The sequence below is a fragment of the Apteryx mantelli genome, chromosome 4 (genome assembly GCF_036417845.1).
Source record: "Apteryx mantelli isolate bAptMan1 chromosome 4, bAptMan1.hap1, whole genome shotgun sequence".
NCBI classification, from domain to species: domain Eukaryota; kingdom Metazoa; phylum Chordata; class Aves; order Apterygiformes; family Apterygidae; genus Apteryx; species Apteryx mantelli.
This window is the reverse complement of record NC_089981.1, coordinates 61,295,579-61,308,693: the sequence shown is the minus strand read 5'-3', so window position 1 is coordinate 61,308,693 and position 13,115 is coordinate 61,295,579. Positions and strand designations below refer to the sequence as shown.

Below are 13,115 nucleotides of genomic sequence, written 5' to 3'. Positions count from 1 at the left end.
TTGTGTGAGGCTGTGACACCTAAACCTGGGTGGGAGGGGGGAAGATTCCTGAAGCATATAAGGGAATATGTTACCTTGGGGGTGATTTTAATGCTTTCCACCTTTTTGTAAGGATGACTTAACTATATGTGTGGTAGCTGTTGAACTGCTACAGTTTGCTAATTTAGCATAACATGCTAGACTGTAGTGATTTTGGTTTACATTAATATGTTAATTGTAAGCTGTCTCTGTCTGGTTGCTGCCATATAAGCAGCAGAGTTGTCTGTGTTGAGGGTAAAGAGAAAAGTGAGGAGTAGGAGCTAGTGTTGACCACTACAATGGATTAGGATAACTGGTGGCAAACAAGATCTGGGAGTTGATGCTTCTTTCCTAATGCTGTCCTTCCCAAGCCTCAGTGCATTGCAGCATGCCATTCAAAATCTGCTCCTGTGTAGCCTTTGTACTATGAGTTGTTGATACTTAAGCATTTTTGTACTTGAGCACAGACTTGAAAAAGCAATCCAGAAGAAACTTGGGGGGGGTAGGTGTTTTTCTTTGTAAGGCAAAGTGTTTTTATGCAGTAGAATGTGATACTCCTAGAAAAACAGCAACATCAAAGAACACAATGTCTTAGTAAAAAGTGAGCCTCGTAAGCATGGAATTGAAATAATTTCTGACAATGTGATTGCAGAAGATTTCAGAATTAGCCTTAGTACTTGTAAAAATTGTTCTGAGTTTTCGTTAACCATGATGAAGATATTGGCATGCAGCAAATTGCTCTAGAACAGCAGAGCAAGTGTAAGGGGAATCATACTAGTTTCACTGAGTACCAGTGGAGCGTTTGGTCCAGTTACTGTCCCAAATTGACTCTTCTTATTACAGTGCACAGTTATCTGCTGAATTTTCTGTATTTGATCATTTGTCCCATTTTCTTTTTGATGTGACTTTCGTATCATTTTGTGAGACTTAAGAGCTTTTTTTACATGTCTTGCAAAGAAAATACACATTCTATTTTTTCCTCACATTTGTGCTGTTTGTAATGCTGTTTTTTAAAGAGGTTGCAATCTTGTTTCAGAAAATACTTCCAAGGAAGCTTAGCTCTGTAAAGTTCAGATTTTTTTTTTTTTTTAGGTTTCTGTTCTTTCTTCTTCTTTTTTTTTTTATTTAAGCTAAATAGATTTTTCTTTGTTTAGCTTAGAGCAATAAATGTAGATCTCCAGACTGATGCTGCTCTGCAAGTGGATATTTCAGATGCACTCAGTGAGAGGGACAAAGTGAAATTCACTGTCCATACAAAGGTAAAAGCCTGGGTCTGTACACTGAAAATTTTTGTAATTATATAGAAAAGAAAGTTTGCTTGAACTATTTATTGAAACAAATGTAATACTTTCCAAAGGAAATAATAATAAAAAAAAGCATAATCTCTTGTTTAAGAGAATGTTTCAGCTACAGCACTCAAGAAAAAATTCAGATCACAAAAAATTGCTTAAGTTTAAAAAAGAAAAAACAGAAGGCAACCCAAAAATAGTTTAGAAAAAAAGACTTTTCAGTTTTCTGGATTGTTGTGTTGTCATTTATTCCCATGCTTAGTAATTGGCCTATTTGCACGTATAAATCTTTAATATACCTCAATATTCTTCAGTATAGTTTTCATTAAATTAAACATTGTTGTTTCAGATTCTAAAAATATATTTTATAATGGAATTATATTCAAGTTTTGTTAATAATCACTGGTTGTTTACTTTTTATTTCTTTAGATTCAAAGGTTTATTGATGGCAGAATCACTCACAGAATAGTTGAGGTTGGATGGGACCTCTGGAGGTCACCTAATCCAGCCCCTCTGCTCAGATCAGAGTGAACTGGAGCAGGTTGCTCAGGGATTGTCCAGTCAGGTTTTGAGCATCTCCAAGGGTGAAGACTCCGCAACCTGTCTGGACATCCCATTTCAATTGACTGATGTACTAATTAAGATAGGGATAATCATTACTGTACAAACATTTTTTTCAAATCCTTATCTAGATGCTTGGGTTATTTTTACAGGGATATTTTTTATTGTTCCTTTAAGGCTTTTTTTCATATAGTAATGAAAAACTTTAAATTTTTTCCATAATTTCTTCCCCTTTTTCCCTTCAGAGTTCCTTACCAAATTTCAAACAAAATGAATTTTCTGTTGTTCGTCAACATGAAGAGTTTATTTGGCTTCATGATTCCTTTGTTGAGAATGAGGACTATGCTGGCTATATCGTAAGTATTACAGTTCTTCCATTTTATTTACACTGTTTTCCCTGAACTGGATCAAAAATACTAATGGCTGCTTTTAAATACAGTGGGAGTGGAAAGGTGTTCATTCCTTCTATAATCAAATCGGATGCTTTACTACTTTGTTTCATGCAGTTATGCGAAGTTAATGTTTGAAGTAAACTTGTAGGAAAGTCATTGTAGTTGTCGTATTCCTTGCCTTTTAGTCCTAAGGAGTGAGCGGTTTAATGTTTTATCCGTATTCTAGTGTAGTTTTAGACCACAACATTAAAATGTGGGAGACAGGTGAACTTTATAACATGGTGCTATTGTTCTTGCAAACTACTGTTTAACTTAGTTTCATGTTTCCATTGTTTTAGCTGGAATGGCAGAGTGCAGTAACTGAACTCTGTAATAATTAAGCTTTTTAGTTTTCATTATGAAGATCAGAATCATTTTCCCATAAATCAGTTGGAGAAAAAACCCAGCAAATACCCCCTGGAACTACAGAGAACCTTAATACCCAACAGCTTTTGCTTTGTAGTTTATTTAAGGTGTGCAGGGAATGGATGTCACCAAAATAGTTATCTTATGAAAGTGCCTGTTGAAATTGGATGTGACTGTTCATACTTTAATTAAAAATTGGAGTATTTGTTATCTTGGTATGAAAGTTATGTATTTCATTTTGTGTTTGAGTGAGGAGATCTACCGATTCAATAGATAAATGTGTATTTTTGATTGACTAATGGGTACATTATGTTGAAAGTAATCTATGGTGTGTCATACTGTTCTTGAGCTAATCTTTTTTAGTAAGAAGAGTTACCTGGAAGGAACAGACCTTCAGTATGGTAGTAATTAGTTTCAAATGGTTGACTGAGTAGACTGGATTTTTTTTTTTTGTAAAGGATTAATATAATGGGTTAATACCAGTGAACTTAAATTTGAGCTTAGCCTAGCTTTGTTTTGTGTCTCCTTATTCATTGCAGTCCAGGATCAGTTTGACTACAGTGTTTCCTCTTTCAACATTAATATACTATATTACCAGATCAAGTAACCTAGAGACTTGCCTGCTGCATACTTTGTTATTTCAGCAGATGTATCTTTAATGTCAACAGTGCTGCAAGAAAGAACTAGTGTCTGCAGATAATACAGAATGGTTTTCAATTAAATGTTTTCAGGGGTTATAAATGGATGATGTGAAAATAGTTGCAGAAATTCTTTTTTTCTTTAAACAAGAAACAATCCTTACCAAATAAGCTAAAACTAAACCACAATTTTATAGTTATTTTTGTTTTAATTCCTTGTATTGGGAAAGTTAGGTATTGTTTGATTTCTGTTGTAATTGAACTACTGAAACCATTACTTAATTCTTTAGTAATCTCCAAGGTCGCTTAACCAAAATTGGCATAGTAATGCAGAAAATTGTTCATTAGAGAATGTGTCGATAAATGCCTTAATAAACAAGGAAAGGGAGAGCCATGTATTAAAAAGCTGCAAGCAACTTAAAAAAAAACACACATGCATGCACACGCACACACAAAAAAACTTCGATTCATTTCCAGATTCCACCAGCACCACCCAGGCCTGACTTTGATGCCTCAAGGGAGAAATTGCAGAAACTTGGAGAAGGGGAAGGATCAATGACTAAAGAGGAATTCACCAAGATGAAACAAGAACTGGAGGCGTATGTAGACATGATTACTACTCCCCTCCCCTTTTTAATGCTGTTTGCTTTCCCATGTTTCTGATTTCACTGTAATGGTCCTTTATGCAAGATGTAGGCTTGAGCATCCAGTTGCTACATAACCAGGGTTATCTTAGTGATCATGATCAGAGCCAGCAGGAAAATTGGAAAAATCATTGTCCAGAAGTTACGACAATTTCATAAAAGATTTTCTGAAACAGGAAGAAAATCAGCATGTTCTTGAAACGTCCTTTTGTAAGGCAACAACTTGGTAGTTTCTTTTGTTCACAGAACACTTATGAAGGGAGGTAGCCTCAATCTTTTTTAGTTCTGGTATTCCACATTTTGTAAGTATAATGAAACTTTAAAGTTTATACATACAATTGAACATTGAACTAGTTTTTTTTTTTTGCATATGCTTGGTACTGTAAGCATAGATGCTGACCTTCTGTTTCCCAAGAAGTGTGGAGATTACTAGAAAATCTCCCCCCCCCTTTTTTTTTAATGAAAATCTTTTTTTTGCACAAGGAGAGTATACTTCCTGAATATAGTATCTTCTGTTACTGTAAATTTAATGCGAATCAAAAGATCTGCAATAAGGTTTTTTGTTCTATATTGAGTTACACAGTGAAGTTTCTCCTTGCTCCATCCACTTTCATTGTCATGCACTCACTTCTTTGATCCTTTTCCTGTTGTTGGTTTTAGTTTTCAAGTGTGTATTTACACTGCTTCTAGACTGCTTCTCTCAGGAGCTCTGAATTGGGAAGAAAAGAATTCTTCTCTTAGGACTGTTTCTTTCTTTTTGGCCTCCAGCTACTGTGAGCAAATGTTTTTAAAAGCCCTGTATTAGTGATACATACAACATAATTTGATAGCAGAGTAGATAAACACTTAATATGCAGAAAACTGGAAGTTAGCAAAACACTATAAATTTTGAAGAATCTGTGGTTTTCCAGCGGCCCTGATCATGATTCTCTTGTGGTCTGGTTAGGGGTTGGATAACACAGAAAACTTGGGGTTTCTTCTACTGCCACCTCCATCCTCTGCATCCTCCTTTTTTGTCTTCACTGAATGACTACTACTCTCACGGAGATCAAACATCTCCCAACACTGGCCCTGCTGGTTTGCTGGTATGTAAATCTTAACCTCCTTGCACATAGTGGAAGCAAAAGTGTTACTACTACTATTTCACTGTTTGATCTGAGAATGGGGAAAAGAGCCCCTTCCTCATTTCTGGGCAAGTTACATTTTATTAATTGAATTTGTAAAGCAAAATGAATTCTAGCAAACTTGTATTGATAAGAATATTTTCCTCTTAATTAAATCACAATTAATATTTGCTTTAAAGTTGAGTTGGTTGAACTGGACAGTTATGTGATTGTCATGATTAATCGTGATTTTTTTGGTTGTATTTACCAAATGCAGCACTTAATTTCACTTTTAGAACCACTATGAAGCAAAACTTCCATGTAAGCTTCAGCCCAAAAAGGGTAGATGGTTTAGCATAGAATAAGAGGCTGCTGATCTGAAGAGCTAACAAACTAAATGGACATTTAAAGACAAATAAGTAAGGAGGGTGCAAATAGGTCAGGGGATGGAGATGGGGGGGAAGTAATTTGCACATCAGCTATATACTCTCTGTAGGCTGTATCTCAATTTCTTGATTTTTGGGCAGGCGGAGGAAGGACACTTAAATACAGGTTAAGTTTGTAGCAAACCAGTCTGTATGTTAGCTAGTCTTAAAAATTAGAATATATTTGTTGAGTCTTCTTTAAAAGCCTGTATGTTAGGGTTTCAAATTTCCCCCTTATATTAACATTGTACTGTGTATTTATGTATGTATCAAATATCAGAGTGATAACCTTTACTATGTCAGCTTACAATCTTGTATCCTTACTGAGGATCTCTTAAAACTTCTCACTGGGCTTATTTGAAACTTAATTGCTTCAGGTGAAACTCTTATGTCTTTCTCGTTTCTTGTTTTCAGTGAATATTTGGCAATATTCAAGAAGACAGTTGCAATGCATGAAGTGTTTTTGTGTCGTGTGGCAGCACATCCCATTTTGAGAAAGGATTTAAATTTCCATGTCTTCTTGGAATATAATCAGGATGTGAGTATTGAAAACTGATTTGCTAGCAAGAGAAATCAAGATGTACATTTATGGTAGCATGGAAAATTGATAAAAAGGCTTTACCTCCCAAAGCAAATTGCATCAGTTCAGACATACATGTATTTTAAAGGTTAAAAATTCATTTAACTCAACAGGAGTGCATTCTGCTGCCAGCTGGGGGACCAAATGCTCTCTCTGTGCTAGCTTCAGCATTAAAAATATTTATGTGAAATTAATATGCTTTGGATTAAAAAGATTAACTTTTGGTGGTGATTTCACATGGTATTATACTTGTCCACTCCTTGATTGAAATTTTTGAAGAAGAAAGCATGATGCAACAAAAATGGAACACTAACTTTTAGGATTTGGAACCGCAGTTTAAATTCTGTTATTCACACAATCAAAGAGGATTTCTAATGAACTGTTTTGATAATAAAGGGTTTTTTTTAATAATGTAGGTGAAACTTTGATTATTGTTAGTACCAAGATAACATCATGACAGATTGGTTCCATTGAATACATGTTTAACTTGAAAATACATTAAAGCTGATCCTCTTGCTTGATGTAGAAATATCAGCTGGTTCAGGAACTCAGCTTTGTAAATTTGGGCAAATTTACACTCTTCCTGGCAGTCTAAGGAGACTGTGAAACTGACATTATCAGTACAGTGAGGGGTAAATGCTTCTGTACTTTCTGAAAGTGAAGTGTCTGTCATTCTATTACTTAGAAGAGGAAAACCTGGTTATATTAGCTTAACTTGTCAACAGCTTTACTGTGCATGATAAATATTGTATTATTAAAAACTTGAACATACACCTCATACATTTGGAATTATCTGTAAGTGCTAGGACACTGCTGTTTTTTGTTTTGTTATTTTCTGGAAGAGCATGTTAGGTGATAAAAGACAGTCTAGTCTGTAAGGGTAGTCTGTCATTCTGGGGTACATGGTGCCCAATCCCCATTAAGGCATATATAAGACTAAGAAGAGAGCAGGAAAACTGGTTTAGAGGTAGCAAGTTTTGCTATGTAGTTACCACCCCCCCCACGCTGCTTTTTTTGAAAAAACAAAACAAAACCCATGCTTTTATTGTCTCCAGCAAATTAGCTAACATGACACATGAATTTATTTTTCAGTTGAGTGTTCGTGGGAAAAATAAGAAAGAGAAACTTGAAGACTTCTTTAAAAACATGGTTAAATCAGCAGATGGTGTCATTGTTTCTGGAGTAAAGGTGATTACTACTTAGTGTTTCAAGATTAAAAATTTAACATTGTTGTCTCTTTTTTTCTTTGTTAAATGAAGCAGAATTTTAGGTAGCTGCAAAAAGGGATTTTTTTTGTTTGTTTGTGTGTAATTTAAGAATTAGAGGCAGAGGGTGGGAAGGGACCTGTGATTCTGTAAACAAGATCCAGGTGAGCATGCTGATTATGTCTCCTGTTTAAGTACAAGCTGTTGAGTTGAGAGCATGCATTTTCCTGTAGTTCTTCTTTTCTGGCTAATAGGAGGTGGAATCTTGAATTATGTACCTCTCTGCTGGTGGGCTGCATCGTGGGGTTGTTTTGTTTTTTGTTTTGTTTTTCTCCTCCCTTATCTGATTGCTCCTGTGGAAGAGGACTTTCAGTACTCTTTCCTTTCCCCTGTTTTATGAAATTAAGCATTTTTCTTATCCATACATAATTCATAATCTGGTTTTCTTCTGGTCTGTCACTTTATACTGTGAAAATGCATTGTCTTTGAAAGCTGCTGCTGCTGCTCAGGAGTTACTAATACAACAGTGAATTTTACTAGCCTTGCAATGTCCCTCTACTGTTTCAAAGCTGTGAGCAGTGGTAGAGATGCTGTGTTTTTTTTTTCCCCCCCAGTAGACTCCAGAAGATAATTGAGACAAAATTCAATTTTAATACTTCTCCAAAATTTAAAGGAATAGTTTTATAGCAATCTTAAATTTTGTAAAAACTGATTTTGGTTTCCTTTCTTTCTAGTGGTAACTTTCCATTTGCAAGCAAATAGAGAAGCTAGAGTTTCGAGATGTAAAATCTTAAATTCTGAATTTGTTGGACTGTGTATATAGGCATGGATTAATTATGATTCAGAAAAAGATATAAAGGCAAAATAACTAGCACCTCTTATTCAAAAAGCGTGTTGTTCAAAGTCTATGTTGTAGGCTATTACATAGTATTAAGGAGCATCTATGCTATTTTAGAGGTTTATTTTAAATAAATATAAATCAACTATCTTCAAATAGTAATACTGTAACTATTTAAATTTACCACAGTAGGTATCCACAGCACTGGATGTTGTCTGCCTTGACTTCAGTAAGGCTTTTGACACTGTCTCCCATAACATCCTTGCAGGCAAGCCGATGAAGTATGGGCTAGATGAGCAGACAGTGAGGTGGACTGAAAACTTGCTGAATGGCAGAGCTCAGAGCATTGTGATTAGTGGTGCAAAATCTAGTTGGAGGCCTGTAGCTAGCAGTGTACCCCAGGGTCAATACTGGGTCCAATCCTGTTCAACTTATTCATCAGTGACCTGGATGAAGGGACAGAGTGCACCCTCAGCAAGCTTGCTGACGATACAAAACTGGGAGGAGTGGCTGATACGCCAGAGGGCTGTGCTGCCATTCAGAGAGACCTGGACAGGCTGGAGAAATGTGCAGAGAGGAACCTCATGAAGTTCATTAAAGGGAAGTGCAGAGTCCTGCACCTGGGGAGGAATAACTCCATGCACCAGTGCAGGCTGGGGGCTGACCTGCTGGAAAGCAGCTCTGTAGAGGACAGCCTGTTAATCTTGGTGGACAACAAGTTGACCATGAACCAGCAATGTGCCTGTGTGGCAAAGAAGGCCGATGGTATCCTGGGCTGCATTGGGAAGAGCATTGCCAGCAGGTCGAGAGAGGGGAACCTTCCCCTCTCTTCAGCGCTGGTGAGGCCACACCTGAAGTACTGTGTCCAGTTCTGGGCTCACCAGTAAAAGAGAGCTATGGAGCTACTAGAGCAAGTCCAGCAAAGGGCTACTAAGGTGATGAAGGGAGTGGAGCATCCCTCATATGAGGAAAGGCTGAGACAGCTGGGCCTGTTCAACCTGGAGAGGAGAAGACTGGGGGGGGTGGGGGGGCTAGATCTTATCAGCGTGTATAAATATCTGAAGGGAGAGCATACAGTGGATGGGGCCAGATTCTTCTCAGTGGTGCCCAGTGACAGGACGCAAGGCAACGGGCACAAACTGAAACACAGGAAGTTCCAGCTGAACATAAAAAAAACCAACCTCTTTACTGTGAGGGTGACTGAGCACTGGCACAGGTTGCCCAGAGAGGTTGTGGAGTCTCCATCCTTGGAGATATTCAAAAGCCGTCTGAACGCAATCCTGGGCAACTCGCTCAGCCTGACCTTGCTTGAGCAGGGGGGTTGGACTAGATGATCTCCAGAGGTCCCTTTCAACCTCAGCCGCTCTGTGTTTTTATGATTTGCATGATTTGTGTATCTTCCCCCTTCCCTTAATTTTTCTAGGTAGATGTCCTATTATTAAGTAACTGACATTTATCCTATTTTTTTTCTATCACGAAAGTGATATTTGGTAGTGAACCTTATTTCCTTCATTTCAAATTTAGTGACCTAGACCTCTAGGATACTTGTTACAAATTTGTAATATAAAACTTCAGTTTATGATGAAATAAGTGAAGAAGAAATCAATACACGTTAATGGCATTCTATAAAATAAAGATTTCATTTCATATCACAGCAACTGCAATACATGCAAACTTATTCTATATAAATTGGACTAAAAAGAGTGAATGAAAGCCTGTTTTTGAAAATGTTCTTGTTTTTGTAGGATGTGGATGATTTCTTTGAACACGAAAGAACATTCCTTGTAGAATACCACAACAGAGTCAAAGATGCCTCTGCCAAATCTGATAAAATGACAAGATCACACAAAAGTGAGTTCTTTTTCCAAGATGAAAACGGTACTAGCTAGAATGTAGAGAAATGGTTTGTGAGGAGCAGTAATTTTTTTTTTTTTTACATGGAAAGAGTGAATAAATTTTTCCTAGTATAGACTTCTGATAGTATAAAGAAGTTTAATCTGACTTTCAAAGCTTAGCCTTTGCTGTAATAGGCGGAGTAAGATGGAGTAAGAATACTCCAGATGGAGTAAGAAGTCTGCTGTCACACTGAGGACATCTTGATTCTTCATGGTGTCCCTTTGAAGAGATGCACAAAACTCTACGTAATAATAATTTTCTTAAGTCTGATTCTGAGCCTTTAAAGTGAAAAGGTGGGTAGTATGGCAGTATTTTTGATTTAAATTCTTCTATGAAGTTACTCCTAACGGGATGATCTTGCACTCATCAGGGTTCAATTGCTTGGCATACTGGACATTGTGTTACCTTGCTGAACAGTAGACCCTTTCTGTAAGGGATATTAGTTCTAGACCAGGAGGTCAGATTTCTGGTTTTCAGCTGTTTAGACTGGAGACCGAAATGGTAGATTCATTAGCTTGGTTTGCAGGATCCCTTTTCTTAATGGGCTAAGATTCTCCACTTAGTTATTGATGTCTTTTCTTGAGCTGACTTAGCTAATGTGTTTTTTGGAAGCTCTAGATAGAATCTCAACTGCAGTGTGCACAGCTGAGAAAACGGGAAGCTTCTGCTTTAGGAATATATTAATTATTAAGTCCTGAGAAACTCAGGAAGAAGTTGACCTTCACTGCCCTTGATTTTAAGATTGTGTCTTTGCTATCTGTAGTAATACAGTTCAAACAAAACCAGACCACAAACTTTCTATGAATCCCTATTTCTGTGGGCTGTAAATTAGATATTACATGAGAGTTTAAACTGTGAGCTTGGGGAGCTTTTCAGATACTTCACTTGCTGTTATTTGAAGACTGCATCTTTTGTAGCTTTAATATCCATCCTAGGAGATGGGCGGAGCCAGTTATGGTTTAATGTAAGTATTAAGTGACCCTGTGTCTTCACTCGGTTCCTACCTGAAGTGATTTCTAGTATTTTGTTTGCTTTCTTAAAATGAAAACTGGACTTCATTCATGGTAGTTAGGTACCAAACTTGAGGTACTGAGAGAACCTTTCATGTCAGCATAGAACCAGGAAAAAATGTTAGAAAAGGATCTATTGAAAAGATTGATGAAACTCATGACAAAGCTTCTCTAGTTTTCAGTTTTAGACCTCTAGGATATTTATTGGCAACTTTTATCAAACTGAGCATTGGGATAAATGGTGCCTGTTGCAATTCTGTCTGGAGGAGTACAGCAATGACCTGGGAAGCTTGTTTTGGAAACTGGCAATCTGTGGTTTATGGATAACTTACTCATGAGCTACAGAGAGGTGCAGTGTTTGCAAAGATACTGGCTTCCTATTTCCAGCAGAAAATCTATTTTTATATTTGGGAGAGGCGAGTAAAGGGGACTCCCTAATACTGCTCTTCGTTGTAAGTGGTTGCAATAATTCCATCAGGAGGTTGTTATGGAATAAAGAATTGGAGGGCAGATAACACACTATCTGTTAAAACAAAGTTGTGTTATTAAAAAAAAAAGAAATCATTCTGATGACACTTCAGTATGATAGAATTAGTTTTAATTGTTTTATTTTTAAGGTAATTTGTCCTGAAATGTCTCAAATATAAAGATCTATGTGCTTAAGCATGTAAATTCCGAAATTAACAAGTAAATATCTTTTTCCATTCATTGCATGGAACTATTAGCATTTTCATCATCCATTGAGTTCATACAAAAACCTCTCAAAAAAAAAGGTCCTCTGTATAAAGATTTGATTTTTTTTGATTAGTATATATCAATATCTCACTAGTCAAATTACTCAGTCTTCTTTACAAACCTTGCTTATAATTTCAGTTTTTAAAATGTTTTAGCAGTAATGCTATTTCATCCAATGACCACTTGTTGATCAGGGTTTCCTGAAAATTAAGTTCATACTAGTAAAGGTATTGTGCATATAGTGCTGTAATACCTATGGGTTTTTTTGGTAGGTTTTTTTTTTCTTTTCAGTTCACTACTCTCAAGCACGCAGACTTATTGTTCATAGTTCTTAGACTGAAATTTTTCAAATAGCGTTAGGCTTTAGATTCAGATTTAAATTCAGGCTTTCGCAGTTGACTTTGTTGGATCTTTTTTAATGGAAGGTGTACAACATTGCACAATAAACTTCACCTAGCAGGTACTAAGTGTATTAAATATCAGTAGACAAATTACAGACTTCATGACTGGGAGAGCTGTGTTTGGGGTGTGAAGTTGTCCTTTGTAATACATGACATAAATGAAATTTTATTTCATCTTTAGCATTAGAGCATGTTCCTTTTAGAAAAACACATACTCTAGAAGAAATAGAGGAACTGATGTTCTTCAAAATTTGCAGAAAGGAGAGGAATGATATATTTAAAAAAAGCGTTGTTGTTTTTTTTTTTTCTAGATGTAGCAGATGACTATAACAGAATTGGTTCTTCGTTATATGCATTAGGAACACAGGACTCCACAGATATATGCAAGTAAGATTTTTGTTATTCACTTATGGGGAGATTGCTAAGTAGCAGTCTTTGAATAGTGACCTGTGACTGATAGCCCTTTAGTTATAATAAGAACAAAATTTATTATAGTTGTATTCAATTAGAGATTTTCTTCTTTAGCATTTCATTTCTGTAACATGAGGCGGCTTTAATATTTTTGCTTTAATATTTTTCTGGAAAAAAAATTGTAGAGAAATACACATTGAAAAATCCTCATACAATAGAAAGAAACCCTACTTTCCTCATCTTTCACTGTTTTTTTAAAAACTGTTTTACAGTGTGCTTTGACATGCAGTAAGAACATATCTGAGGTCTGAGTATACAGGGTATATGTCATATGTGTCATATATATATATGCGCAGCTAACAGAGGCAGCGAACAGACGCAGCAGTTTGCGCAGCAGTGTTTGGGCTCTGACTAGAACTTGAGGATCTTGTTGGAAGTTGTGGGCTTCCTGAGGACCCCCGAGGAACTAGCAGGTGATTGCTGTGAACAGGAAAGGGGAAGCTAGGCAAGGACAACTGCAGGAGGCCTTGACTTCTCCTGGGAAAAGCTCGTGGGAAAAGCTCT

At 36.6% G+C, this 13,115-nt stretch overlaps 1 protein-coding gene across 2 annotated transcripts in view; it reads left to right on the top strand.

Annotated features, from left to right (window-relative positions):
- Positions 1 to 13,115, top strand: part of SNX6 (sorting nexin 6) — a 34,867-nt gene that overhangs the window by 4,027 nt on the left and 17,725 nt on the right. For both annotated transcript variants that reach the window (XM_067296719.1, XM_067296718.1), the window contains exons 3-9: positions 1,173 to 1,277; positions 2,114 to 2,224; positions 3,781 to 3,902; positions 5,890 to 6,013; positions 7,148 to 7,243; positions 9,844 to 9,949; positions 12,452 to 12,527. In XM_067296719.1, the coding sequence (XP_067152820.1) occupies positions 1,173 to 1,277; positions 2,114 to 2,224; positions 3,781 to 3,902; positions 5,890 to 6,013; positions 7,148 to 7,243; positions 9,844 to 9,949; positions 12,452 to 12,527 (740 nt within the window). The remainder of the gene's footprint in view (positions 1 to 1,172; positions 1,278 to 2,113; positions 2,225 to 3,780; positions 3,903 to 5,889; positions 6,014 to 7,147; positions 7,244 to 9,843; positions 9,950 to 12,451; positions 12,528 to 13,115) is intronic.